Here is a 27,789-nt window from a genome sequence, read left to right on the forward strand (position 1 = left end):
ATAGAAGTTGGCCTCCCAGTGGTCCCAAGACAGTCTTCTAGAACAGTGTCCACCTCCCTCTCCCACCCACCAGCTCTCCAGGAATCTGAGGACCAACCCCATATCCTTAACTACCCCCTCCCCCGTCCCTGGTTCTTTCTGCGAACATTCTGGACTTCACCAGATTGATGGCTCAGGAGGGTGGCCCCTGCCCCAGGCCCTCCCCCTTGGCCTGGGTCAGGCCTCCAGGGGACAGCCAGCTGGTCTCTGCCTCCCTGGGGCCTGATTTAGTGTGAGCGGGCCAGAAGGTGGCCAGCATGGAGAGCACTCGCACAGGAACAAACAGCCGAGACTCTGCGACAGGCCGCACTTTATTTGGAGTTTTCCACCAAGCGGCTCCCAGCTGAGCCACATGACATGTGCAAAGGTCCCCCAGAAAGCTGGGCCTCGCAGTGTGTAAAAAAGGCCCCCCGTGGGGCAGAGCTGTGCAATCATAAAAAAAGAGAGAGAGAGAAAGTGTCCCCAGGAAGCCTGGCTGGGATATACATCGCCCCAAGCCAGGCCCTGTGCCAACGCTGCCGCTGGTTCTGGGTCCTTTTTCTCCAACGATTGTGCTTCTTTTCCAAGTCCTTAACACCAGGGGCCAGATGCACGCCTCCGTGCAAGGAGGCCTGGCCAGCAGTGAGGTTTGAGGGTGCCCTCTCTCACACATGCAGACACCCCCAAACATGTACTTCCCCACTGGCCTCAGCCCCACCAGAAAACTCGGGGCTTCTCTGAACCCCCAGTCCGCCCTCATGTCACATTCAAGGGGAGGGATACTGTCCTGAGACAGACAAGGCCTCCAAGCCCTGGGGGCTCAGCGGGCTGGAGAGGCAGTGCCGTTCATTTCACACCTCAAGGCAGGTGTTTGTGGTGTCTGACTGTGCACATGTGCGTTGGGTGTGACCCATTGGTGTGTGTGTATGTGAGTGTGTGTTTGGCCAGAGGTGAGGGCTGAGGCTGGGGGAGGCACTTCTGTGATTCAGGGCACGTTGACTTTGAAGGGGCTTCCGGGGACACTTTCGTCGCCCCACTTGACGATGAGGATGTAGTCCCCCTTCTCCTTGACGGTGTAGGTGACGTTGTACACCCGGTTGCCCATGTGCTTCACGTATACCTCCTCACAGGGGGTCTTGGGCCCGTGCACGCCCACCATCATCATGTTGGTGCCTGGAGAAGGGGGGCAGGAAGGGTGGGTTCACACCGGGGACCCTTGTCCACAGCAGCCCCGCTCCCCCATTCCTGCCCCGTCGCCCACGCCGGGAGACCCCCTTGCCCCTCAGCATGCCTGCTTTGCTGCAGTCCACGGTGAAGGAGTTCTTCTGGCCCACAAAGGCCTGGGACAGCCCGGGGCCCCGTGTCACCACCTTGCTGGCATCCGAGGAGAACTTGGGGATGGAGCTGTAGCTGGAGCCCCGGCTGGAGGACGACTTGGTCACCGTTTCCACCAGAACCGTGGATGTTTCGTGAAGGCTGTGGCCTCCAGACAGCCGGGGACCTGCGGGCAGAGCGGGACGGCCGTGAGAGGGTCGGAGCCTCCTCTTCCCCAGGCAGCAGGCCCTCGGCCGGCACGGACCGCCCGGGGGACTCAGGGTCACGGGCCACACTCCTTTCCCCAGCTGTCGCACCCTGGGAGCCACAACCCATTACCGGGGAGCTGGGTTATGGTGGCCATGGCAGGTGTACCCCGAGGTCTGGGCCTCTGGTGGCTCCAGGCCTTGCCCTTCTAGGCTCTGTTTGGGGACTCAAGTCACAGGGGAAGAGTCTTGCTCTAAAAAGGAACGCATAGCTTCCAGAAGGAGAGCTTGCTAAATATTTGCTGAGCTCTGTGTTTTTTTATTTTTTAATGTGTGTTTTTATTGATTTCAGAGAGAGACAGAAACATCAATGATGAGAATCACTGATCGGCTGCCTCCTGCACGCCCCCTACTGGGGATCTAGTCTGCAACCCAGACATGTGCCCTGACCGGGAAGCGAATCGAACCATGACCTCCTGGTTCATAGGTCGGCACTCAACAACTGAGCCACACTGGCTGGGCTCTTACGTTTTTTGAAGCCAGGAGGGAAGAAAGTTAATGTGTGGGAAGCCACCCAGGAAAGAGATTAAACCAGTGATGGGCAACAATGAAGAGGAAGGACTTGATTTTCAAGAATGATCCTATAGACTCCACGTGGAGAACATGGAGAACGGTGTGCTGTGTAAAGCCAGGCCCCTCTTATTCCTTATCATGCTGTTTGGGGCAGACGATGACCCTGATGAATGGCCATCCAGGGTGGGCTGGGCTGCAGTTTGGGCTGGAGGGACCTCCCCTACCCTACCCAGAGCACTCACCTGTGACTTTGGCCTTGAAGGGGCTGCCCACGATGTGCTGGGGACCACCATATTTGATGGCAATGAGGTAGTTGCCAGGAGCCATGGGAGTGTAAGTGACCACGTGACCCTCAGGACACTCCCGACAGTCCAGCTGCACCTTGGAGGGGCCGTCAATGGTGACGGACAAAGCACCCGAGCCCGCATTCATGGTGTTGACGATGAACTCTGATGAAACGCCTGGGGGCCAGGGGTAGCAAGGCTGTAAGCAGGAGGCCTTGGGGCCCAGAGCTGGGATGGGCCCCACCCCAGGCTCCCCAGAGCAGGCCTCATCAGCACTGCCCCTGGGTCAGGGCAGGACAATATGGGACTAGAGGCTGAGCACCCCAATAGTCACCCTTCCGCCCCAGCCCCAGATACTCACCTGTAGTGCCTCCTTCGAGCCCAGGCCCATAGGCTGACACCAAGCCTGGGTCCCCTGCCTGGCTCTGCTCCCCAACACGGATCTTGAAGGGACTGCCAGGGATGTGTGCACCGTTGAACTTGACATCAATGGAGTGGACACCATTCTCATGGGGGATGAAGCGGATGGTGTGCTTGTCTGTGGGGCAGAGGATTAGTGGGTGAGCTTTTGTCCTTCCCTTCTCCTTCCCAGAAGGTCCTAGCCTGGCAGGAGTGGCAAGGGCAGGGCCAGCTCACCACTGTCCAGCTCAGAGACGTAGCACTCCTCCACGGCCCCCGAGGGCGTGTGCACCTTGGCGTCGATCACACCCCGCGCACCATTCAGCTGCACCGCAAAGGACGCTGGCTGGTTCACCTTGAGCCCCGTCTCCTGCAGAGACCACAGAGGATGCTCGGACTCCTGGGAGGGCCTGGAGTGCTCCTCCGCAGCCTGGCACTGCTCCCACTATGCCCTAGTCCGGAGGCTCCCACCCCCATCCCAGCCAGGCCCCTGCTGCTGGCCCAGCTCAGGGAGGCTCTCCACAAGGCTGAGGTGGGAGGCAGGGCATCTCTGTCCTCAGATCCACCTGCTAGGAGCTGGGGCCACCTGGCTGTGCTGGGCGCAGTGGAGGATGAGAGGTGATGTGCCCTGTCCTGACTGACGGGGTGAGACCCAGACCTCTAAAGTGGGCCTGATGGCACGGAAGCCAGTGCTGTGTGGACTGCGAGCACTCAGCAGCTCAGATGATAAAACAGAGTGGCCTGGACTAGCCTGAGGTCCCTCCCCGAGGAGGTGGGCCAACGGGAGGTGAAGATGAGCCGTGGGGTGGGACATGGAGTCCAGTTCTAGAGGGAGCCCTGAGGACAGGCACAGGGGCTCCTGACGCCAAAAAGAGTATCCTTAGCGGCAACTAGAAGAGGGCCTGGACCCCCTACTGTACAGACCCTGGGAGAGGGAATGTCTGTCTGACTGGCTCATCCCAGGTCAGTGCTATGCTGCTAAAGCCCTGGCCATGTGGCCTGCCATATTTGACTCCTGCCCGTCTCTCAGGGTGGCAGAGGGGCCCTACCCCCGGACACACACCTGCAGGCTGGTGACAGTGAGGCGTCGAGCGTCATCCGACAGGGAGGCCACGGGCACCACAAAGGGGCTATCTGGGATGTGCTCATCGTTGAACTTGATGGAGACCTCATAGTCACCTGGAGGGGGGCGGGAAGCTGGTCAGCACAGGCCCCAGAATCGGCAACAGGGGAAGAGCCACCTCAGCCTGATCCCAGGACAGGCTTTTGGGTCAGGGCTCAGCTCTGGAGACTGACACGCATTCCCAGGGGTGTGGGGTGGAGGGAGGGGGGGGGCGGGGAGAGCCAGGGGTGCAGGGAGTGAGTCAGTTCTGTAGCCCCAACCATCTGCCTGATCAGTGAGCAGTTCAGTCTGAGAGGTCAGGCAGGCCCAGCCCCCAACCATCGTGGGCACCCACCTGGTTCTTGGACAACATAGGAGACTCCGCAGGAGCCATCTTTGCGGTCCTCAAATGCAATCTCGGCCTTGCTAGGACCTTCCACGGCGATGGACAGGCCCCCGGCGCCTGCTTCTCGGGTCCAGATGCTGAACTCCGCTGGGGATGGAAGCAGGGCAGGAGGGGCCCTTTAGCACCATCACCCATCCTGCTGGCTGCCCCGCCCCCAGCTCCCCTCCTGGCCACCGGCCCCTCACCTGGCACGCTGGCCACTCCTCGCTCCAGCCCAGTGCCTCCGGCTCGCACCTTATGGGCACCACCTTCACCCAGTGGCCCCACAGTGAACTGAAAGGGGCTGCCGGGCACGTGCTGGCCGCGGTACTTGACAGTGACCGTGTGGGGCCCCATCTCCTGGGGCACAAAGCGCACGCTGTACGCGCTGTCCTCCCCCTCGACGATCTCTGCGGCTTCGATCTTCCCCGACGGGCTGGTCACCTGTGCAGTCATGTCCTGAGAGCTGGCCTCACCTGCAGAGGGTGGGGATTGTCAGAGTGATACAGGGGCTGCCCTCCCTCCTCCCCGCAGACCAGCCCTGGCTGGCTGGCCACACCCCTCTGGTCCCAAGGGACAAAAGGCCCAGCCTCCCAGGCCTGCTCACCCTCCTGCTGCCTGGTGATGCTGCCGAAGGAGCCCAGGCGCTCCCGGCCCAGGAAGTCCCCGAAGACGGCAGGGAAGGGGTCTCCACCGACTTGGGTGGACTCCTCCACCCGCACCTCACGCTTGGTCTCCCCACCCCGCGTCTTGCTGATTTCCGTGCGCTCTGTGCGGGTGTACGTGTGGCTGCTGCGTGTGAAGGTGCGTGTCAGGCGCTCCTGGGCAGACACCATCTGGAACCAGTTCCCTGTGGGACATATGTGGGGGCGGCGCGGTGTGAAAATGAGCAAGCGGGACAAAGAGCCCTCGGGGCAGGCTCTAGGCCCAAAGGCCCTCCCCACCACTCTGCCCCCCCCCCCTGCCCTGCCAGGCTCTTCCTGGCTCACACCTCACCTGGGATCTTGAGGTTGAGGTCACAGGTGCTGCCGATGCTGGCGATGGAAGGCGCCTGCCTGCGCCGGGTGATGCTTTCCTTCATGCGACCCTCACCGGTGACCTTCACTGTGAAGGGGCTTCCTGTGGGGGAGAGATGGTCAGGCAGCTCAGACCAGCTGCCATGGGCCTGCTGGCCCCTCTCCCCCAGCTGCAGCCCAGAGCCTTACCAGGCACGTGCTTGTCTGCAAACTTGATGTTGATGATGTAGGTGCCAGGTTCAGTGGGGCAGTAGGTGACTTTGCATGTGCCATCCTCCATGTCTTCACAGTTGATGTCCACCTTGCTAGGGCCTTCAATGCTCAGCCCCAGGCCCCCATAGCCTGGTGGGAAACGAGACATGCCTCCCTCAGTCCCTGCCACGCACGGCTACCCTGCTCTCCCCTCTCCAAACTGCAGGCTCCATCTGGAACGGGCACCCAGGGTGTGTAGTAACCACTAAGGAAAGATGGGTCCAGTGGGGGAGGGGGAGCCAGGCACTGACCCAGAGAGTCTGGAAAATTCCCTAAGGCAGGCCGCTTGGGTCCCGGTAAGCAAGGGGGAGACAAACTCCTGACAGCTGAGCTGCCTCTCGAACATGAGAGGACCGACATGAGGACATTCACTCTCCCTTAATTAGGTCCCAGAACATGAATCCCAACAGCGACTGGGCCAGGAAGTTCAGGGAGGAGGGGGTGGCCAAGGGGGCGCTGGGCAGGAAAGAAGGACAAGTCTCTAGGGCAAGAAGCACCTGCATTACGCGTGTCCACGATGAACTCTGCCACCTGGAAGGTGTGTCCCTCGGAGAGGCCCTTGCCCCAGACCCGCACTTTGCTAGCGTCCCCGATCTCAGACGGCCCCACCAGGATCTTGAAGGGGCTGTTGGTGACGTGCTTGCCACTCTTGCGCACACTCACCACGTGCTCCCCGACCTCCTTGGGGGTGAAGGAGATGCCTGTGGAGAGGTGGGGGTCAGACATGGAGCCCTGGGCCTGGCCCCACTCAGGCCTTCCTCCTCCCGGAGCCCCCTCCGTGGCCGCACACTCACCAATGTGCCGGTTGGGCAGGCGCTTCAGCAGGCAGGGCTCCTCGTTGCCTGAGGGGGCACGGATGCTGGCAGTCAGCTGGCTCAGGTCACTCTCGGTGATCTTCAGCGACACGTCCGTGGAGGTGCCCACGTTTAGCTGTGACGTCCTCATGGAGTCATCGCCTGGTGGTGGAGTTGGGGTGTCAGGCAGTTGTGACTCCAGACAGGCCCCGCCCTCATGGGGCTCAGGAGACCTCCTAGCACTCAACAGACTGGGGACTCCTCACATCCGGGGCCGCCCAAGGCCTGGACGAGCTCAGTCTTCACTCAGACATTAGCAGCCAAAGAGTACGGACAGGGCCTGCACCCCAACAGCCCTGAATGGGTTAAATCCCTAAGTTGTATATTTTTATCCTGAGTCACGTGGCTTCCTACACTGGACCAGACAACACCAACCCTTTACTCTCTATGTGGCTCTGATCAAGTTGCTTAGCCTCTCTGGGCTTCCTGGTTTCCTCATCTATCAGAAGGGATGATCAATACCCTAACCTCAAAACAATTACTGCAAAGACTAAATGTGATGGTGTGTTTTAAAGCGCGGGGGTGGTTGGCTGTTTCTTACTTGCGGTAGAGAATAGAGTTCCTTGTATTTGTCCAAAAATGACCCCTTCCACCTTGAAGGGCCCTACCCTAAAGCCCCAGTGACTCGAACATGCTGAGCTTGCATGTCTGCTGTGTGTCCGCTGTGTGTCAAGCATCTGTGCCCACACGCCCCCCACCTGTGATCTTGGCTGTGAAGGGGCTCCCCGGGATGTGCTTGTCGTCGAAGCGCACAATGATGCTGTAGTCTCCCGGTGCTGTGGGGAGGTAGGACACGGTGCAGGTGCCATCCTTGTTGTCCTTGCAGGTGATCTCCGCCTTGGATGGGCCCTCCACGGCCAGGGACAGACCCCCTGTAGGCGAAGGCAGGGCTGAGATCAGAGGTCCTGCCCTCACCCCTGCACCTGGCTGGCTCCCCCCGAGCTCCCTGCCCGCGGCTCCCCTCACCTTCCCCAGCATCTTTGGTGACAATGGTGAAGGTGGCCGGCTTGTTGACCATGCCATGGCTTAGGCCAGGCCCATAGGCACTGACATGGCGGCTATTGATGGCATCCACGTAGAACTGCAGGGGGCTCCCTGGGATGGACAGAGAAGGGGGCTGGGTTAGTAGCGAGGACAGTGGCTGCCTGAGCCCGCCTCAGGCCCCAGCACCATCCAGCAGCCTCCCTACTGAGCATCTTTGCCACTGATGCAAGTCTGCCTCCCACCAGGCTATCAGCCTCCCCAGGGCCTCCCAGGGTATCTGCATACAGCAGGCACTTAATAAATGTTTGTTGAAAGAAGGCCCGCAAGAATGACGTTACTGTGTGCTCTCAGTCCAGCCTGGCCCAGCCTGACTCACCGGGGATGTGGTTGCCGTCATACTTGATCCCCATCTGGTGCAGGCCTTTCTCTGTGGGCGCGTATCTCACCGTGATGGTACCGTCCTTGTTGTCGGTGATGTTGGGCCGGGCAGTCTTCCCAGAGGGCATCCGCACCTCCCCTGCCAAGCAGACCCAGTTATGTAGGGGCCCTCAGCTTCTCCGACCACAACCCCCTGCTGTCCCTATTCCTGTGTAGCTGTGCTTCTACCCTAGAGGTTAGGCACCGGCCTGGAGCAGCGGGATGGACCCTGAACCGGGAGGCAGAAGCCCTCTGTTTGAGTTTCAGCTCTGCCCAACTTGCTACATGACCTTGGGAGCTCACTCCCCGCCTCTGGACCCCAGTTTTCACCTCTTAAGACAAGGGTCTGGGTCTGGACCAAGGTGTCCCCCCCTGAGCTGTTGTGCCTCCAGACCCCAGGGCAGTACCTGTGAGCTCCCCTTTCTGCACGGTGAAGGGGATGACCAGGTTGAAGGGCCTCAGCATGGACTCCATTGGCTCCACGGGCACCACTGGCTCCTCTGTGGCCTATGGCAGGTGAGAGGGAGCAGTCATTGGCTGGGGAGGCCTAGGGAGCTTGGCCTGAGCCATGACTGACGTCAGAGAAAGTGAGGCAAGAACAAGATGGTTAACGGTGAAACCAGAGTGGCAGGAGAGGTGCATCAGCTGCAAGAGAAGAGGTGCCGTGCCCAGCTCAGGGAACCCTCTGCCCAGCCTGACCCCCACCTGGCTCCCCAAATGGCCCCAAACCATGCCCAGCCCTTGCTACTGAGGAACAGAAGGAAGAAATGAAGGCAGAGGAGTGGGAGGCAGCAGTACCCAGCGTGTGGGGTAGGCGCTGGGCTGGTGCAGCTGCAGCACGTCGGAGGGCTCCTCCACATGGGGCATAGGGTCACAGGCCTGGGAGGCAAGGCACAGAGAGCTCAGGATGTGGCGGGCCAGCCCACCAGCTTGAGTGACCAGGAGCTGACTCAGAGGATGGCCCTGGGACCTGCAACCCTGGGCTGCCCGTGGGTCCGGATGGATGTGTAGGGTGCTTTACCCTCTGGAGGGCTTCCTCATCCTGTAGGGCCACCGTGGGGAGGTGTACGGGGACAGTGCGCCCAAGGGTCAGAGGGGAACATGGCGAGTTCCTCCAGTGAGAACTGACCAATGCCAGAGGGGCCCAAGGGAGGGCTGAGTTCACCTCCTGGGTTGGGGGCTGCAGGGACACCAAAGGCTTGACTCTGGAGCACCCCGGGCTCAGAATCCTTCAGACGCGGGGACAGGTTCTGAGATTCCTTGCTATTGCTCGAGGGCCCAGCCCGCCGCCCAGCACCTGCCCTGCTGCAGCAGGGGCCTTACCAGCACGTGGAAGGGGCTGTTGGGGATGTGCTCGCCTCCAAAGCGGATGGTGATGACGTATTTGCCCGGCTCAGGTGCCGTGTAGTAGATATCGAAAGTACCGTCGTGGTTCTCAACCACGTCCACGTCAAGCTCCGCCCCATCCGGCGTGGACACTGTGCAGGTCACCTTCCCCTTGCCTGCTGCCTTGGCGTCCACGGTGATGACCGTCTCCTCCCCTATCTGAATGCGGGGACCCAGGCAGGCACCTGCCACACAGAAGAGCCCAGTCAGGGGTCCGTGGGGAATGTGTCCAGCCCCCCTCCATTCCCAGCTGCCCCCTCCACCTCAGCCCACAGCCGGAGGAGAAGAGATAGAGCACTCACCCAGGCCATGACCTCCGATGGACACTGGAAAGAGAGAAGAGTGTGAGGCCGTGCAGCGCTCAGGAGGGGTGGGTGGGGGCAAGGGTGTGGAAGGGGCGGGTTCTTGGACCAACAGTCCCCAGGGGGGCTGGGCCAGGACTTGGAAGAGCTGCGAGGGGTGCCGTATGGTGAGCAGAGGCAGAGGAAGCAGGTGCGTGCTCACCTGTGACGAGGCACTTGCTGGCATCCCCAGTGGGGAGGGCGTGGATGCGGAAGGGCGAGTAGGGGATCTCGTCGCCACCGTACTTGATGGTGATGGTGTACCGGCCACTCATGTCGGGCAGGTAGGACACGGTGTACGTGCCATCTCCGTTGTCTCGGATGTTGGCCTTCTTGGGCTTACCCTCAGGGTCCTGGGGAGAAGCAGAGGTTAAGGCCCGCCTGTGCCGGAGCCTGACCTGGGAGGTGGGCAAGGCGTGCACTCACCAGAATCTGGACAGTGAGCAAGCCCTCCCCAGCGTCCCTGGCATCGATGGTGAACTCCACAGGCAGGCTGGCAGGGATGCCGGAGGCGTTGAGGCCAGGGCCGCTGGCCCGCACCTTGCTGGCATCATGGGCTGGGAGCACCTTGATCTTGAAGGGGCTTGAGGGGCAGAAGAGATGCACAGTTGGCTGGGGGTCAGGGGGCAGGAGTCCTCCCCACAGACATGAGCAGGAGGGGGGATGACTTCTTGAGGCAGGGAGGAGGGGCCAGTTCCCAGGAGCCAGAATGCATCCTGAGTCTTGTGGGAGGGTCGCTTGGGGATGCCCTTGACAGAGCCTGAGCACCTCTCCATCCAGGGAAGATGCTGGGGTTTGTTTAAAGAGGAAGGTGCAGAGGCTGCCCTCTCCTGCCTCCGCCTTTCCCCAAGGTGCTCATGTTGTGGCTGCGTGGTGGGAAGGAGACCAAGGAGAGGCCCCTGAGGCTGTGCTGCCCCCGGGGTGGGGAAGACAGGGAGGGAGCCCGGAGGAAGAGCGGGACGGGGCGGGGGCAAGTGGAAGGGACACTCCCAGGGCCCAGCAGTGGCCTGCAGCTGTGGCCTTGGCAGGAGCTACCCAGAGCTCAGCGCAGCATGGGAGCCGGAAATAGGTCCTTACCTGCGTGGAACCTCCTGGTCAGCATACTTGACGGCTACTGTGTACGGCCCATCGGTGGCAGGGGTGTAGTGGACGGTGTGGGTACCATCTCCATTGTCACGCACCTCCACAGGCTCAGCCACACCTGGGCAAGGGAAGCAGGGTCAGCAGAGCCTCTGGCACCCTGTCCCCCCCTCCCTCCACCCTGCCCTAGACATTCCGTACCTGTGGGGCCCAGCACGGCCACCTGCAGGGGGGCTCGGCCAGCTTGGCTGCAGTCCACCGTGAAGGTCTGGGGTACCCGGGCCCTGACACCAGCCCCCAGCCCTGGTCCCGAGCACTTCACCTTCCCAGGGTCTACCACATCCTTCACCGGCACCCGGAATGGGCTTCCTGCAAGGAGAAGGCCATCAGCCCCTGCCCACCTGCTGGGAGGGTCTCTTACACTGAAGAACCGGAGGGTGGGGGGTGGGGAGAGGCCTTCCCGGCCTTTGAAACGCCGGGGGAGGCCAGAGCCACGTGTGCCAAAGCTTCAACACTTTGGAACTTGCTAAGAAAATGTAAACAAGGATAAATAAGCTGGACTGCAGACTGAGGATGGACAAACCTCACTCACTTGGGCCACAGGCCTGAAAGAAGACCTTCCTAAATCAATAAAATGTTAAAAATGGAATGTTTTAAAGACATTCCATTTTTTTACTGTGAAATTAGATAAGGGGAAAAATGTGTCCAATTTCAGCAGACCCAAGTTCTGCAATAACTGAAGCCATGACCCACTCGAGCAGCTCGCCCACAGGAGAGCAGGGCTCTTGGCTTCACAGACAGACAGAGGGAGAGGGCACAAGGCTGTCCTCACTAAGCCAGTGAGGGTGGCCCGGACTGTGTCTAAGTGACCGAACCCATGCAGCCTGGTGCTCCAGGCAGAGGGCCAGGATGCCAGTGGCGCCTGGGAATGAACTGAAGGGGTGGTTTCATCAGCGGCACCCACCGCCCTGCCTCCGGGTAATGGCCTCAGCGCCGTGCCTGCCCAGTCCGCGTGAGCTGGGCTCGCGGCCGTCCTGCTCTAGGGATGAATCTGCACACGACTTCCTTCCAGTTCCCCACCCCGTGTGCGGGCATCTCTCTCCCTCCAGAGCACCGCCCGCCCTCGCCCTCGCTGCTCACCTGGGATGGGCCGTCCCCCGAAGGTGATGTTGACATCGTAGTCTCCGGGCGTGAAGGGGATGTACTCCACTGTGCAGCTACCGTCCTTGTTGTCCTTGCAGGACATCTTGGCTTCTGAGGGGCCCTCGATGGCTAGGCCTAGGCCACCAGTGCCGGCTCCCCTGCGAGATGACACTCCCGTCAGCTCCACTAGAACCAGCGAGTGGGGATGGAGGAGCAGGGTGGGTGGGGGCGGGGGGCAGGAGAGCAGGCCACGGGGCCCAGCTGGCCTGGACACTGGGGGAGGTTTGTTCCTGGGTCACCCTTGATGGGGGGTGGAGGACAAAGGGGGCGGACAAGTGGCTAGGATCAGGGCAGCCACAGCATCAGGGTCACAGTTAGGAAGTGGGGAGGATACCTGGTTTCCACAGTGAAGTGATTGGCTTTGTTGACCAAGCCACCCTCCAAGCCTGGTCCAAAAGCCCGGACTCGGGTTGGGTCACAGCCCTCGGTCACGCCCACTCGGAAGGGACTCTTGGGCACAGCTACCTCATCGTACAGCACCTCCACCAAGTGCACACCTGGAAGCGGCCACACGGAGTGGGTCAGCGTGTGCAGGCCCCACACCCCACCGCCCAGAGAACGCTGGGTCAGCTCCCCGCCATCCCCACTCCGCCTGGCCCCTCACCCTCTTCGTAGGCTGTGTACTGCACTCGGTAGGTGCCATCCCCGTTGTCTGTCACGTAAGTGTCCGTCTTAGCACCCGAGGGGTTGAGCACTCGAGCCGTCACGTGGTTCCCACCCGTAGCTGTTAGGGACCTTGCGTCCACAGTGAACTCAGTGGTCACCTCACGCAGGACACCTGGCCCCAGGAGAGAAGAGCCCAGGGTGAGTTGGGGGCAGCCTTCACATAGCAGCTAACCCCTACCCCTCCTCAACTCCGAGGCTGCTCCTTCCCAGCAGGAGCTCAGCCACCCTCTGGCCCTGTGAGCTCCAGGCCCTGTCTCCCATAGCCCCTGCCTTCACTCCTGTCCCCATGCAGTGACATTCTGTTCACATCAGTCACCCCTCCCCCCCCCCGACGCTGTGGGCCCCTTGAGAACAGGTCTCAGTCTTACATCCCTCTGCACCCTGACCCTCACACCTAGCCCAAGGGTTAGCCCCTAGCAGGTGGTAACACATTCACTGAACCCTCTCCTGACTCTGGTCATCTCTGCCCCAAAGCATCCTTTTGTGCCCTCTAGAGCAGGGTGCTTAGCCTTCTCAGATCAGGGTCCCTGTAAGCTGGTGAAAGTTGAGGATCTCCCCAGAAAAATGCCCACAGGCAGATGCAATTTTGTCACAAGAGCAGAGGCAACGCTCCCTGCCCTGCCCTTGCCCTTGGCTCCTTCTCTGGGGTGTCGGAGCCCTAAGGACTCCGGCCCTACCCAAAGCCCTCCCTTCAGCCCGCATCGGCCCCTGAAGCCCTCAGCCCTGCTTCCCTGACTCCCCCGGCTCTCTGACTAGGGACTTAACCAGCTCCTGGCTCCTCTGTCTCACTCACCATGCGGCTCTACTCCAGGCCCCGAGACCTTGATTCCACTGGTGTCAACAGCGGGCTGCACGTGGACGCGGGTGGGGAATTTGGGGACAGGGTGCCCGCCATACTTGATGGTGATAGTGTAGGTGCCCGGGAAGGCGGGGCTGTAGGTGATGTGGTAGGTGCCATCGGCATTGTTGTGGATCAGCACCTCGGCCTTGACGCCGGCGTCCGACAGGATCTCGATGGTCAGCTCAGCCTCGCCCGCCTCGGAGCAGTCCACAGTGAAGGTGGCTGCCTCGCCAGCCTTGCCACGCTCCAGGCCGGGCCCGCTGGCCCGCACCTTGCTTGGGTCAAACACCGGCTGGATGGTGGCCTTGAAGGGCGACCCAGGGATGTGGGCTTCGGCAAACAGGATGTTGATGGTATACTCGCCCGGCTCCGTGGGCAGGTAGCTGACAGCACATGAGCCATCACCATTGTCCTGGCACTCGATCTTGGCTTCGCAGGGGCCCTCCACGGTCAGCCCCAGGCCACCTGTGCCAGCCCCCTTGGTGTCGATGGAGAATGGCGCTGGGGTGCCCACCAGCCCGCCCTTGAGACCAGGGCCATAAGCACAAACCTAGGGAGAGGAGCAGGTATGTGGGTTCCCTGCCATTCACAGCTCCCACCCACCTTCAACTATAGCAGCCACTACAGACTGAGTCCTTATAAGACTTGCAGGCAAGGAAACAGGCAGAGAGATGAAATCATTTGTCCCAGTTAGTGGATCTGGGACTCAAGCCCAGGTCTGACCCAAGGCCAGGCTCTTAATAACTAAGCTCTCTCAAAGACAGGTCCTGGGGTGGGAGATGCCCTTGACTTGGGTCCTTGCCTGTGCCCACTCCAGGACATAAGACCCTCCAGCTTCTGCACCTATGACTCATCTGTCTTCCCTACAAGCTCCCAGCTCCCAGTTCCAATCGGCCTTTATCTCCTTACCTTGGAGGGGTCAGGGGGCAAGACACCCTCCACAGCGAAGGGGCTGCCAGGCACCGGGTGACCGTCATAGGTGATGTCCACCTTGTAGGGCCCCTCCTCGGGGGGCATGTAGCGCACAGCCTGGGCTTCAGCTCCACCCCCGGGCTCCAGCTTGCAGGGGATGGGTCGTCGGGAGGGTGAGGTCATCTTTACATCCAGCTGGCCCTGACCGCCAGCCCCTCGTGTGTTCACGGAGAATGCCTGTTCTTGCCCAACAGCCACCTCTGCATAGAGGGCAAGGGTCACCGTGAGCAGAAACTCCAGCCCATCCTCCCAACACCCCTCACTCCCAGGACATCTCTTGCCCCACTTACTGCTGTTAAGGCCTTGAACTTTGACTTTGCTTAGGTCCAGTGGGGGCGCCACATTCACCACAAAGGGGCTCTTGGGAACAGGGTCCCCTCCATAGGTCACTGTCACTGCCATGTTGCCCTGTTGGGTACAACAGGGGGTCAGAACTCAGACACAGCCTGGCAACATGCCTTTGGCAGATGTGGACTTGAGGTGCGGAGATCCACAGCGACAAAGGATGGGAGGCAGGAAAGGGGCCAAGATCCAGAACCGGCCCCATTAGTTTAGAGGCAGGAACCCAGGTCCTCATCAGCCAGGAGGGGCAGGGCATGGGAGAGGGTGGGGCGTACCTGCTGGATGGCCGTGTACTTGACGGTGTAGGAGTAGTCATGGTTGTCAATGATTTCAAAGTCCCGCACAGCCTCACCCTTGGCAGCCCCAGCAAAGTGCACGTCCAGCTTGGCCTTGCCGGCTCCCTTGGTCAGCACCGTGAAGTGAGTGGGCTTCCCAACTTCCACACCTGGAGAGCCCACCCCAAGACGGTGGTGAGGGCCTGGAGGACACCTGACCCAACCCCAGCCAGCCTTCCCCAGTCCCTGCCCAGACACCCACCTGTGCGGTTCAGCCCAGGGCCCTCCGCCTTGACCTTGCTGGCATCATGGGACGGATCCACCTTGATGTGGAAGGGGCTGGCAGGGATCTCCTGGATGAAGAAAAGGCTTGGTCAGGGCGGACAAAAGCAGCCTCTGAAACAGCGCCTGTGTCTCCTCCGAGGCACACTGCCCATACAGGTAAAGCTCAGCCAATGGCTGTGGAGTTGGCCCCCACCATCCCCAACAACAGCATCTCAAGCTGCCAGCTTAGACTTGGGGGCAGGGTACAGGCCGCGGATGACAGCCAAAACCTGAGGGTGGTGTACCTGGTTGGCAAATAGCACCATGATGGTGTATCGGCCAGCCCCTGGGGGTGTGTACTTGACTGTGAAGGTGTCGTTATCATTCTTGATGATGTCAAAGTCGATGTCAGCCTCTGCGGGGCCCACCACGCCGGGGGCGCACTTGATGCCAATGCTCACGTCGCCTGAGGGAAGGCAGGCACAAGGCCATGAGAGGGGCACTCAACAATCCTCCCCACATGACAGGTCCCACAGGGCTCCAGCCAGAGCACTAGCCTGGTCAGCCCAGACCCTGCCCGGGCCCCACCCCCCTCCCACTCCCAGTCTGGGCGAACCTTGCCCTGCCTCGCTGCAGTCCACAGTGAAGTAGGTGGGCTCGTTGGCCTTGAGACCCGTCTTCTCCACGCCGGGGCCATACACCTTCACCCGCTCAGGGTGACTGCCCTCTCCCACATTTACCTGTGGGGCAGGGTTAGAGCTCAGCACGGTGCCCTTCCTCAAGGCCCATCCCTTTCCCCAGCACCACCCTCCCCAGCCTCTTAGCGTCTTTGAGGGGGCCTGGAGGTGGGGGGCAGGGACAAGGGCCCAGGGACAGAAAACATCTTCGCGGGGCTCCACCCTCTCTGGGGCCCCCGGCAGTGGGCCGGGCAGGACGATGACATACCCGGAAGGGGCTCTTGGGCACGTTGACGCCTCCCCAGGAAACGATGATAGTGTGCTTAATGGGCTTGGTGGGCACATAGGAGCAGCGGAAGGTGCCATCGCCATTGGGGATGACCTTGATGTCAATGGCGCAGCCGTCCGCGTCCTGTGGGCATCACCAAGCAAGGTTGAGAGGGCTGGGGCCTCCTCAGAGCACCGCCGCCCTCTGCTGGCTGCAGGCGGTCCTCCTCGCCCACGGTTAACTCACTCACAGGCTCCTTCCCCTGCCCAGTCCTCAGGCCACGTGACTTAGCACCACAGGCTCTGGAGGCCAGAGTGCGCGCAGGAGACAGGCTTTTGGCCATCAGTGTGGCCTGGTCTCCCCGACTACGTCTCTGAAATGTATTGGCAGGGGAGAGCCGGGGCTAAATCAACGTTCCAAAAATTGAATCATGAACCTTTTAAAGAAGAATCATCCTCCTGGACCCAAGAATATGTTCCTTAACCTCTAGGGGTCAATGCACTTGGGAAAGTAATGTCTTGCTCTATTAAATCACCTTCCAATTGCAAATTATTGGTAATAAAATATGCTTTTTATGAAGTATGATTTTAAAGATTATCAGTAAGAAAACACACCATTTTAAGTTTTTCATCGTTCTAATGCACCAGGAAGAATCAGTCTTGTGATGCCTGGCGGCCCCTGCCTCTCACCTGCCCCCACCCTCCCAGGGTCCCTGCCCAGAGCAGTGAGGGGCAGGGAGAATGGGCAGTGTCCCACCTGGGCATAGAGCTTCAGGTCGCCCTTGCCAGCTGCGCGGGCATCGATGGTGAACTCTGCGGGCTTGTCCACGATGCAGCCAGTGGGCTCTAGGCCGGGTCCAAAGGCCTTCACCTAAGCAGGGGAGGAGAAGAGGGTTGGGTTGGGGAGTGGGGGGCAGGGCGGGGGGCTGATCATCCCATCCCGGGCCGGTGAACAGAAGATGGGACCAAACCTTGTCTGGGAAGCAGTCAGGTGGGGCTGGCTGGATGTGGGCGATGAAGGGCGAGTCTCGGATGTCCTCGTCATCACAGATGACATGCACAGCGTACTCCCCAGGCTCCGTGGGCCAGTACCGCACGTCACAGGAGCCATCGCCCTTGTCATCGCATTCGATTTTGGCCTGCGAGGGCCCCTCAATGGAGAAGCCTGGGTGCCAGGTGGGGAGGGTCAGAGGGCACTAGAGGCAGCTTGGACACCCTGTCATTCCCCCAGTAACCCCTCGCCAGTTGTCCCCATGTCCATCTCCTTATCTCATCCCAACACTCCCCAGCGTCCCTGCCTCTGGTCCCCAGTCATTCCCAAGTCTCCCTCTATCACACCACTCCCCAGCATTCCATCTGCCGCCACACAGTCACTTACCCAATGTCCCCACCTCCGTGCCGATGGCTTCCACCACAAAGTCAGCTGACTTGCCCACTTGGCCAGTTTCCAAACCGGGACCCCAGGCCCGTACCTTCTGCGCTCCTGCCTCTGGGCTCACCTGGACCTCAAAGGGGCTGGGTGAAGGGGGAGCCGGTGTCAATACTGGCAAGTATCAACGTGCCCTCCTCTGTCCGCTCAGAGCCCCAGGCAGCCGGCTCCCTCCTCCATCTGTGAGGACCCAGACAGGAAGGCAGGGGTGCATGGTGCTTACCTGCGGGGGATGGCATAGCCGCCCCATGTAATGGTCACCACATACTTCCCAGGCACCACAGGGTAGTACTCGCACTCGAACACGCCATCTCCGGCCTCCCGCACCTTCACGGGCTCCTCTGTGCCCTCTGAGGTCAGGAGGAAAGCGGGAATCAGTGGTGTGTGAGTTCCAGTCCCTCAACCCCCTTGAGGAGCCCTTGGGACCCAGGCCCAGCTTGAGGGCATTGCTACGTGGGCAAAGCCCCGTGTCGGCCAGGAACCGCATGTCATCCCTGTGCATCACAGCCCACAGTGGCATCTACAGCGGAGAGGACCATTCCCAGCTGGCAGACTGGGAAACTGAGGCAGAGAGGAGCCCGTGTGCTTAAGGTCTCCCAGTGTCTCAGGTCAGGGTCTCTTTGAAGTCTCTCCAGGGGCGTGTGGTACTGACTCTCAAAGCTCTCAGGGAGTAAGAGCCACTGGCCACATTCCTCCCTGCTCCCCCAAGCCCACCACCTCCATCCCTGTCACCCCCACGCCTCCAGCCCTGGGCCCTGGCACTCACTCGGCCCCTTGACTGTGACTTTGAGCTCTCCACTGCCGGCGCCCTTGGTGAACACCTTGAAGTCAGCCACCTCTTTCACACGCACGCCCTTGGGCTGCAGACCCCGCCCAGAGGCACGGCAGGCATTGGGGTTACAAGCTAGGGAGAAGGAGTGGGGAGGTTGGGGTGCTGAGGGGTCCTGGACAGAGACTCAGCCCCTCACCACTCACCCCTCACTTTACAGTCCTCCTGACGCCCTCACAAGCCTTCCCCAGTGCTCCCTGGTGTCCCCAACACAATTGGGGCTGCTAGGAGCCACGCTGGGCAAGGAGCAGCCACAGGCCCCCACCAGGCCCATTATAAGAAACCGTTCCTGCTGGCTCGCAGTCAGTGCTGCTTGGGACAAAGGCATGGCAGAGCCTGGGCAGAGAGTGGGGCAAAGAGAGGTAGGGAAGGGCCCTTCACCTACTCCAAGGCCATCCGCCTGGAGCCACCAGAGCAGCTTTAGAAACAAAGTCATTCCACAAAACACTCAGCAACACCACGGAACAAGAGATAATTCATTCCACATAACGGGAAGCCTGCCACAGATCACAGCAAGGCATGGGAATCGGCCTGCCACAGAACTCGCCATGGCAATGAACCAGGCCTTGCTACTGAACACAGACGCTCAAGAATGGTGATCTCAGCCCGCCACGGAGCACATAAAATGGCATGGAACCTGTGCCAAGATAGGTGCTATCACAGGAATCATCAGGCAAGTGGCAAAGACACGAGATCTGCCACAGAACACAGGCGATAGCGTGGAACCTGGGCCTGTCCAGAATGCCACGGAAGGGGGCTTCCATATCACCTGGCCATGCCACATAGCACAGGCAAGGCCAGTCAGCATGGCCAGGCCTGGCCCCGCCTCCACTAGAGTACTAACCCACGCCTCTCTCAGGGCCTGGCAGATGATGGGCACGGCGGGGGTGAGCAGTGGCAAGGGCTCTGAGTGGTAGGGAGAGAACCAAGTGGGAGAGTCGCCACCTGAGGGCCTGGTGTACATTTGCCCCTACCATGTGGCCCTGTTGCTTCCCCCTTAATCTTTCACTGTGGTCTCCTGACCCTCCTCGGGGATAGGGACCGGAGAGGTGATTAGGGTGCGATCTCTCCGAGGCCCCTCCCCTGGCTGCTCCTCCTGCCCTTCTGAAGCCTTCAGCCGGCTCCCCACCCACCCCTGCATTTAGCGCTCCATTTCCCATAAATCCTCAGACCGAGAACTTGGTGACAATGCTATGTCCTGGCCTCAGTGAGGTGATTGTGGGGGCAGGTGAGGGCCTTTACCTTCTGCCACGTGGACGGGGAAAGGACTGCGGGTGATGGGGGCCCCAGCGAAGGCCACATGCACCATGTGAGGCCCCTCCATCACAGGCCTGTATGTGCAGCGGAACGTGCTGTCGCCCTTGTCCTCCAGGGCCACCTCCACTGTGTCTCGCCGGCCCTGCGGGTCCACGATCACCACGGCAACATCACCGGTGCCAGCCCCTGCCACGGACAAAGGCTGTCAGCCCCACACTGAACACACATAGCTGCCTGAGGCCCCTCACCCTGAGACCATCTACCTCCTGGCTGGCACCCTGCCCCAGTCCCTCATCCACACCCACAGTCAGGGGCCCTCCTGACCCCCCCCCCCAGGCCAGTCCTTACCCGCGGTGTAGATGTCAAAGTAGGTGGGTTTGTTGGCTACATTGCCCACAGGCTCCAGGCCAGGGCCACGGGCTGACACCTTATTGGCATCCCCCAAGGCCATGCCCACGTTCACCTCAAAGGGGCTGCGTTCAATATTCTGGCCAGCAAAGAGCACGGTCACCTAGGGGTCAGGGGTCAAAGGTTAGCTTCTAGGGAAGAGCAGATCTGAGAGGGGGTGAAGGGGAAAAGCAGAGCCAAGGAGGGTGGGAGGAGGGCGGCTGGTGCCTTTGGGTGGGCTGTGAGCTGAGAGGGGGGGGGGCCAGGATAGGAATGGAATGCGGAGCGAGGGGAGGGCCGGGGGGAGGGAGATACCTTGTGCAACCCAGCGACCTTGGGCACGTAGGAGACGGCGTAGGTGCGGTCCTTGTCATTGTTGGGAAGCACCTGGGCCTATTGGGAAGGGAGCAGGTTGGAAGTCACGTGGCCGTAGCCCCCCTGGCCCCATAGTGCCCGGTGGCCCCCAGGGTGGAGCCGCCCCTCCCCAGCCCAGCGGGTGGCTCTGGCAGCCACCTCCAGGCCATTCCTGTCGCTGGCCTGTGGACTCCGGTTCCAATGTCACACTAGTCCCTTTCTCCCGGTGGCCTCTCCATACCTCCTCAGTGTGGCCCTCGGGATCCTCAATGTAGACCAGCACCTCGCCCAGGCCGGCATCCACCGTCTGCACCGTGAAGTGGGCGGGCTGCAGCACCGTGTTGCCCTGGGGCTCGATGCCTGAGGGGGGAAGGCAGAGGCAGATTGCTTCGGGAGAGCCGCCCTAGCAGGCACCCAGCTGACCAGGGAGGGCTGCTGGGGGCTCAACACATACCGGGCCCATAGGCGATGGCCTTCTTGGGGTTCGGCTGCTTGGAGCGAACGGGGGCGCCAGGTTTGAGCTTGGCCTTGGGGAACTGGGACAGGTAGGTCATGACAGAATGCTCATCCACGTTGGGGTCCACAATCTCCTCAGGGGCAATCACCTGCCACAGGAAGGAATGGGTTACAGGGTGCCCTCCTTACCTGGCAACCTGGTTCTCACCCACATCCTGGCCAGCTGTCCTTGCACACCCAACCTGCACCCTTGGTCCTCCTGTCCCCCTCCTCTTCCCAGACGCAAACTGCGAGTGTACCTGGGGCACCCCGAGCCAGTCGTCCGCCTGCTGCATGGCCTCCCGGGCGTTCTCCACAGGCTGGTTGGGGTCCCAGGCCGCCCAGTCAGGGCAGAGGCCTGCAGAGATGGTGGAGAGCGACAATGATGAAGGGGAAGTGGTCAGCCAGAGGCACATGTGCTCATCAACACCCTCACGGGCTGTAGATTCACACCCCCTCCCACCAGGCAGGTTCCTGCTGACCCCCCACCTTATGGCCCATCGGCTGGGATGCCCATCGCTGTTTAGAGGCAGGCAGTCTCTCCCAGCACCAACAATGAGGCCTTTCTATCCTGGCTGATGCAGCCTGGCACCAGCCCTGCCAGCCAGCCTCCTGCCTGCCCAGGCTCCAATGCAGACCCTGAACACCAAACCCCTGTAAGGGCACCTCTCCCAGGCCCCTCCACCTCATTCTGCCTCAGGGGTGGACAGAGGAGGTCAGAGTCACTGTCCCACATACGCCTCTGACCCATGCCCTAAACGGTCCCCTCACAGCTGCCCTGAAGTCCTAGGTCTTCCCACATCAGCCTTAAGGCATAAGACTCCCTCCTCTCCTTCCTAACTGCTCACTTGGGGAAATTGAGGCATGGAAGAGCCTGCTGGGAGAAGATGAGTTCTCCTCTATGTTCACCCAGAACCCAGCTTTTCTAACAAAAGCAATGCTAAGGCAGCCCCAGATCTTTCCTTTGCCGTCCTGCCAGCCCTGCCAGTCCTGTGAAGGGGCACAGGGGTTAGGGGGTGCTGGTCTAAGGCTAGACCTAGAGGAGGGGAGGTGATGCTCACTGGCGGGGAGGGGCCAACTCAGAGGCTGGAATCCGTGCCTGGCCGGAACAGTTGAGCTCACTGCTGGCAGCCGCACCAACTGTGGGCAATGGCTCAGCAGCTGGGAATGCCTCCCAGGCTGCCGGTGCCCCAGCCTCCACCCCCTGCTCCCCAGCTGACCCCAAGCTGGGGGAGGCTTCCCCCAAGGGACCATGGCTTCCTCGGGATGAAGACCTATCTTCTCATGAGATGAAGCTCAGAAAGGGAGCTGCACGTGGGGCAGGGCTCCAGCTGTGGTGCCTCAGTCTTCTCACGGGCCCTGGCTGCCCCCACCTGACCAGGCCAGGGCTGGGTCACCTGCCACTGGGCAGTGCCACTCCAGCCTCAGCCCCTTCTCCGAGCGGTCCCAGGATCTCACAAAGAAGAGCCTTCTCTGGGATGAACTCCTGGGCTTCTTGCTACAAGTCCCAGCTCGGCAGAAATGGTGCCATGTGGCAAGTAGGACGCCGAGGCTCTAGGCTCTAGATCAGTTCTGCCACAGACAAGCTGTGTGATCCTGGACAAGTCACTTGCCCTCTCTGGACCTCAGTGTCCGTGTCTATAAAAGGAGGGGTTTAAACCTTTTCCTGCCACTGCAGAATCTGGCATACCCATCAGGAAAGGCCTGACTCCAGCAGATTCTCAGCCAGAGAAGGGGCAAGCCCCACAGTGGTCCTGATCCCCAGCCCTGAGATATGCATTCTGAGCACCCCAGGCCTCAGTACCACCAGCGCGTCCCAGCTCTCCTTCCAGGCTAAAGGATCCATGTGTGTGTCCTGGGGCCCACTCACCAGGAGCACAGTTGTCCACCAGGGCGCCCAGAGCTTTGCCGTCCTGCCAGTCGCGATTGAAGTTGGTGATGGGCAGCTGAGGCACCTTGTTCTGGATCCAGCCGAGCAAACGCTGTTTGGGTGTCTGCTTTCGGGCATCTTCATCATCCTCATCCTCCCACATGGGCATGGAGATGGAGTAGTGCAGGATCAGCGTCCAGATCAGCCCCAGGATCAGCTTCAGGTTCCCATCCACGATGGCCTTGCTGTCTGCAGAGCGGAGGGGACAAGTTTGGCTCAGGAGGGCTCTACCCTCCACTGCCCAGACCCCTCTGCCCCCACAGTGCCCTGCCTCCTACCAAATTCCCACCCTCCAGAAGCCCACCCCTTTATCCTTTATTGCCCCTCCCCTTTTCCCTTCAAAATGAGGCTGCTCCCCAATGTGTCCCCACAGCAGGTAATCTCGCCTCTATCACTTGAGTGGGTCTCATATCAGGCTGCGGACATCCATGCAATGATCTGGCATGTAAGTCTTTATGGGGCAGACACTTGTTTTGTTTCATTTTTTAGACCGTTTTCAGAGGTATGCTTGACATACCACAAATTGCACACATTAGAGAGTACAACTGGATAAGCTTTGACAATAGGTATATACCCATATACCCGTAAAGCCATCGCTGTAAGATAATAGACACACCTCCCCCAGTTTCCTTTGTGACCCCTCCCCCTGCCCTTCCTTGTTCCTCCTTCCCAGGCAACAACTGATCTGCCCTTGGCGGCTACAGACTAGCTTGCATTTCCTAGAGTATTATAGAAATGGAATCACACAGTGTGCACTCTTTTTCTGTCTGGCGTCTTTCACTCTGGACACTGTATTTTGTCTCTCTATACTCAAGAGTCTCAAACATAAGTAGGGTCTCAATAAATGCTGGATGAATGAATGAATATTGAAAAAACTGAAGTTGGAAAGTAGGATCAACTTGGTTCCAACCAAACTGTCCTCTGAAGACCATAAACGGCTTCTGGAACCACGTTCTGGGAGGAGGGAAGGGGTACAGTGCGTACTCTGTTAAGGCTTGAAATAATGTTATCAAATGCTGGGGCCAGTAGGACTTCACAAGAGCCCGGGGAAATGCCCCCATGTGGAAGCAGGTCTGAGAAGCTGACACTCTCCACCCATCCCCTCCTTTGAGGAGTAAGATGGATCAGATTTGGGAGGCCTAGTTCCCCTTTACCAGCCAGAAGAAATATCCAGGAGCAGTGGGGGAGGGGGGGGAGGGGTGAGGAGGGTTTGGACTGGAGTATAGGTCTTTGGAAGCTTAATTGTAAAAGATGATCCCAGCCTGAAATCCATCGTTTCCCTGAGCACTGCTTTAGGAGGTTGGGAGGGGGCGGGAGACTCAGCCTTGTTTACTGGCGCTGCCCTGAGAGGCGGGAAAGGTTGGGGCTGGAGGCGTCCCTTATACATCTTTTCCTGCCCCTCTCTAGATTTTCGGGGACAGCTTTAATTAAGAGATCAAGGGCCTGGGGAATCCCAGCATCCCCTCCCCACCCCACCCCCACCTGCCCCCAGTGGAAGAATCTCAGCCTCTCTGTCCTTCTGGCAAGGGCTCCGGCCCCCTGGGCTCCCCCAGCCTTTCACTGATTCATCCTTCCTTCCCCAGCAGCAGCCGCCCGCTCCCTCTCCCCCTGGCTCCACTGCAGCACAATGGTCTGGCAGCTTTCAGATTCCATGACACACTCCCTCCCGGCCTCCTGGTGCTTCAGTGCACTCCCTTCCCCAACACACAGGCCGTGGCGCTCTCACGGTCTTGACACCCAGTGCCCCACAGCCTCCCACTGGCCGACAGCTTCCAAAGTCGGTGCTTACAAAAGTGCTTCTGGCGGACTGGAGCCAGATCCCTGGGAGGGAGGCCTGGAGGCTGCGGGGGGCGGGGGAGGGGCTGGGGGGTATGTTGGGGGAAGATCATTCATATTTGCTGCAGGAGGAGGTTTCTCCCCGGCAACTGGCGGTGGGCCAGACAGCAAGTGGTCCACTGAGCCGTGAGGCAGGAGAGGGGTGGGTCCTGCTCTGGGAAAAATGACCCTCCTTTCCCGCTCCTCCTCAGAGGCCAGGCAGAGGAGGGGAGCTCAGCTCAAGCCAGGCTTCCTCCCTCGCACCCCACGGAGCCACCACTTGTATGCCTGCCTACGGACACCCCCAAAGGGGGAGGAGGAGCCCCACAGCCAGTCCCTGAAACCACCCCAGGCCCCAAACAGAGGGGGAGGAGAGAAGGCCGGTCGAGGGAGGTGCCGGGGCAGCTGCTGTCCCCTCCAGCCCCTCCCTTGGCTGTTGGCTGAGGGAGAAGGAATAGCAACTGGGGAACAGCTGCAGGACAGAGCTGCCTCCTAGGTCTCTTTGTTCCGAGGGGCTGGGGAGGGGGGGGAGCAGGAATAGGGGGAGGGGGAGAGGGAGTGGGTAAGATGGGCACACATCTCTTTCAGTCCTTGCTGAATAACCCCTCCTTCAGGTGGACTTTTCAGCTCCCACCCCACTCTTAGAAAGGGAAGTGGGGAGTCTCTTTGACCCTCCTCCCAGGTGCCCAGTGGCTGATCAATTTCAGTCTTGAGACAATGCCCAGAGGAGGCCCCCAGGACAGCTCCTGACCACCATGAAAGGGAACAGAGGGAGCAGAGGGAGCAGGATGCCGCCCCTGGCCCCTGGCGGGGAACCTCTTTACATTCAGGTTTGGGCAGCCCCTGCCGCCTGTGCCCCCTCCCCTCCACCCTCAGCCTCAGGCCCAGCAGCTGAATTGCTGACAGCTTATCTCATCAGCGCGAGTGAGCCTCTTGGCCCAAACGGGGAACGGTTCCCTTCCTCTCAGTGGGAACCCAGGCGCTTCCCTCCCGCCCCAAACCAGTTTTTGCTTCTTCCCCCTCTACTCTGAGCCGGCCCCTCCACGGTGGGGCCGAGGGGCTGAGCCAGGCACCGCCATGGGGGAGGGGAGAGGTGCTCTCCGGAAGGATGAGGCCTGGAGTGGGGCCGGCGGCCCGCAGCAGGGAGGGGAGGGGAGGGGAGGGGAGGACTGCAGTTTCCTATAAAGTCGTGGTAAGGCTCCAGGCTCTTCCCTGGAGACCCCACCTGGGGCAGCTCGTCTGTCAAATCCCAGAGCGCTGGGGGATGCCGGCCCCAGGCTGACTCCTCTCTGACCGCCCCCCCCACACACACTCTCACACACACCGGGCCCCTCCCCCACCCCTGTCCTCAGGCTTGTCCTTCTGGAAAGCTCAGAGACATCTGCTGTGTCACGGAGGCAGGGCTATTTCCAGGCCAGAGCGGGTGGGGTAGGGGGGCAGTGTTGGGGCAGGAGGAGGTAAGGCCCAGAGAGGGGACTGGACAGGGCAAAGGGCCCCGGATTGACCTCAGCTGCTAATTCAGGAGGCCTATAGATGCCCCGAGGGGAGTGGGGGTAGACAGACACTCAATTATCTGGAGCAGTCTGCGGGCAGCCTGGCAGGGCAGGCACCTGACCCCCAGTGAAACTCCGCTCCTGGGGCCCCGGAGTGGAAGCCCCAGGGACGCATTCCTATAAGTCACAGCAGGACTCTTAGGAGACACCACAGGGTGGGGGTCTCCCCCAGGCCCCGGCGGCAGGAAAAGTGCAGGGCTGCGAGGGGAGGGGCAACCTCCGGTCAGGCAGGATCCAACCTTGGCCTCCGGGCTCCCAAGCTGAGAGTGTCTCCCCACCCCCACCCGGCGCAGACACACCTTCCAAATCTGGTTACACTCAATGACTTCCTTCTAGAGGCCTTCCCCTCCCTCCCCGGGCGCAGACCGTTAGCTGCAGCCAATCCCGGCTTAGGCGGTGGGCAGGGGCCGGGGCGGCCGGACCTGCGAGCCCCCTCCCCAGCAGGCTGAGCCGCGGGCCGGGCGGGGGTTAAGCTCCCGCGCTCGCTCCGAGCCTTTTTAGGTTTCTGAGGCTGGGCCCTGCCTGCCCGGCTCCTGGGCCTGAACCCAGCTGCCGAGCACACGCGGGCCACCGGTCCTCCCTCCGCCTCGGAACCGAGGATCCGCAGAGCTCAGGACCTGCCTTGGCCCGCTCCTCCCGGAGAGCTGCCAGAAGGCCGGGAAGCCGCCGCTTTGTTTGGGGGGAGGCGCCCCCAGTAATCATAACGGGTTCTGGCCCTGTCCTCGTAAGCATGGCTGAGCTGCCCCATCGCAGAAAGGGGGACGATGAGTGGCGGCGGGTCCTGAGGGCCTGTAGTGGACCCCCATCACCCCAGCATCGCCCTCCCCATGCCGCTGTGCAGAGAGGGGCGCGAAGGCAGTGCCCGAGTGGCGGGTCGGTGGGGGAGAGACGGGTCCCCTCCAGGCGCCAGGGGGCCGCCCTCCGCTCCCCGTGCCCACCGGCACCTGCGTCCCCGGTCCCGGGCCCTCCCCGCTCCCCACCCACACTGACCGATGGACACGAGCTTAATGTGCTCTCGCTCGAGGAACTCGAGGGCCACGGACACGTTCTCCAGCTTCATCTGGCGGAAGTTGGGGCGCGGGTGGAACTTGCGGTACATGCGCTTCTGGCTGAGCACCTCGAGCAGCGCGATGAGGCGCAGCCCGTCGCTGAGGTCGCGCTGCAGGTCGGTCACGCGCTTGCCCACGCACTTGAGGTGCTCGTTGCACCAGCGGGTGAACGTGTTCTGCTGGATTTTCTTCCACGGCGCGTCCTCCGCCAGGTCCTTCTCCGTGGACGGCATGTCGTCCGCCTCGTCGCCCAGGCCGAGGCCCGCGGCCTCGGAGTAGCCGCTGTTGTTCATCATGCCGGCGGGGCTGGCTGGGGCTGCGCTGCCTGCGGGGCACGGGCCGGGCTGCGGCTGGGGCTGGGGCGCTGTCGGGGCGCTGTCGGGGCGCTGTCGGGGCACCGCGGGACTCGCAGGTCGGCGCCGCGCGGCTCTCAACTTCTCTCGCGCCCTGGCTGGCGGGACTCGGCGGGACTCGGGGCTCCTGGGCCGCGCTCCTCTCGCTCTCTCTCCCTCCGGGGGCGGAGCGGTGCTGCTCGGGAAGTGCCGGCCGGGCCGGGGCGGGGGGTTTAAGAAG

At 61.1% G+C, this 27,789-nt stretch overlaps 1 protein-coding gene across 2 annotated transcripts; it reads right to left on the reverse strand.

Annotated features, from left to right (window-relative positions):
• Nucleotides 1-337: 337 nt before the first annotated feature.
• FLNC (filamin C) lies at nt 338-27,744 on the reverse strand. 2 transcript variants are annotated; one of them, XM_008154035.3, is made up of 48 exons: nt 27,158-27,744; nt 22,740-22,988; nt 21,130-21,227; nt 20,829-20,979; nt 20,616-20,734; nt 20,336-20,413; nt 19,982-20,144; nt 19,619-19,819; nt 18,314-18,451; nt 17,771-17,897; nt 17,497-17,633; nt 17,090-17,283; nt 16,876-16,989; nt 16,120-16,263; nt 15,791-15,914; nt 15,480-15,640; nt 15,173-15,263; nt 14,911-15,080; nt 14,584-14,701; nt 14,231-14,493; nt 13,274-13,871; nt 12,419-12,592; nt 12,149-12,311; nt 11,752-11,912; nt 10,813-10,980; nt 10,609-10,732; nt 9,958-10,114; nt 9,695-9,884; nt 9,493-9,516; nt 9,128-9,375; nt 8,603-8,683; nt 8,212-8,311; nt 7,764-7,904; nt 7,370-7,498; nt 7,102-7,275; nt 6,344-6,505; nt 6,047-6,250; nt 5,487-5,639; nt 5,278-5,400; nt 4,889-5,131; nt 4,488-4,757; nt 4,252-4,389; nt 3,858-3,973; nt 3,032-3,164; nt 2,757-2,933; nt 2,354-2,572; nt 1,310-1,519; nt 338-1,191 (listed from the first exon to the last, which is right to left on the reverse strand). In XM_008154035.3, the coding sequence occupies exons 1-48, from the start codon at nt 27,510-27,512 to the stop codon at nt 1,004-1,006; spliced, it is 8,163 nt and encodes a 2,720-aa protein (XP_008152257.2). In that variant the 5' UTR covers nt 27,513-27,744; the 3' UTR covers nt 338-1,003. The 2 variants fall into 2 exon arrangements, with proteins under 2 accessions (XP_008152257.2, XP_008152258.2); XM_008154036.3 differs by lacking the exon at nt 8,603-8,683.
• Nucleotides 27,745-27,789: the final 45 nt, after the last annotated feature.

This window comes from Eptesicus fuscus, chromosome 14 (genome assembly GCF_027574615.1).
Source record: "Eptesicus fuscus isolate TK198812 chromosome 14, DD_ASM_mEF_20220401, whole genome shotgun sequence".
In the NCBI taxonomy this organism is placed as follows: domain Eukaryota; kingdom Metazoa; phylum Chordata; class Mammalia; order Chiroptera; family Vespertilionidae; genus Eptesicus; species Eptesicus fuscus.

What these genes read in the sequence shown, in the direction of transcription:
- FLNC (XM_008154035.3), bottom strand. Translation starts at nt 27,512, where the DNA reads ATGATGAACAACAGCGGCTACTCCGAGGCCGCGGGCCTCGGCCTGGGC. An exon ending in CAGCAAGTGCCTCGTCACAG is followed by an intron (nt 9,517 to 9,694) that starts GTGAGCACGCAC and finishes CTCTCTTTCCAG; the next exon opens with TGTCCATCGGAGGTCATGGC. An exon ending in CCTCAACCTCAAGATCCCAG is followed by an intron (nt 5,132 to 5,277) that starts GTGAGGTGTGAG and finishes TATGTCCCACAG; the next exon opens with GGAACTGGTTCCAGATGGTG.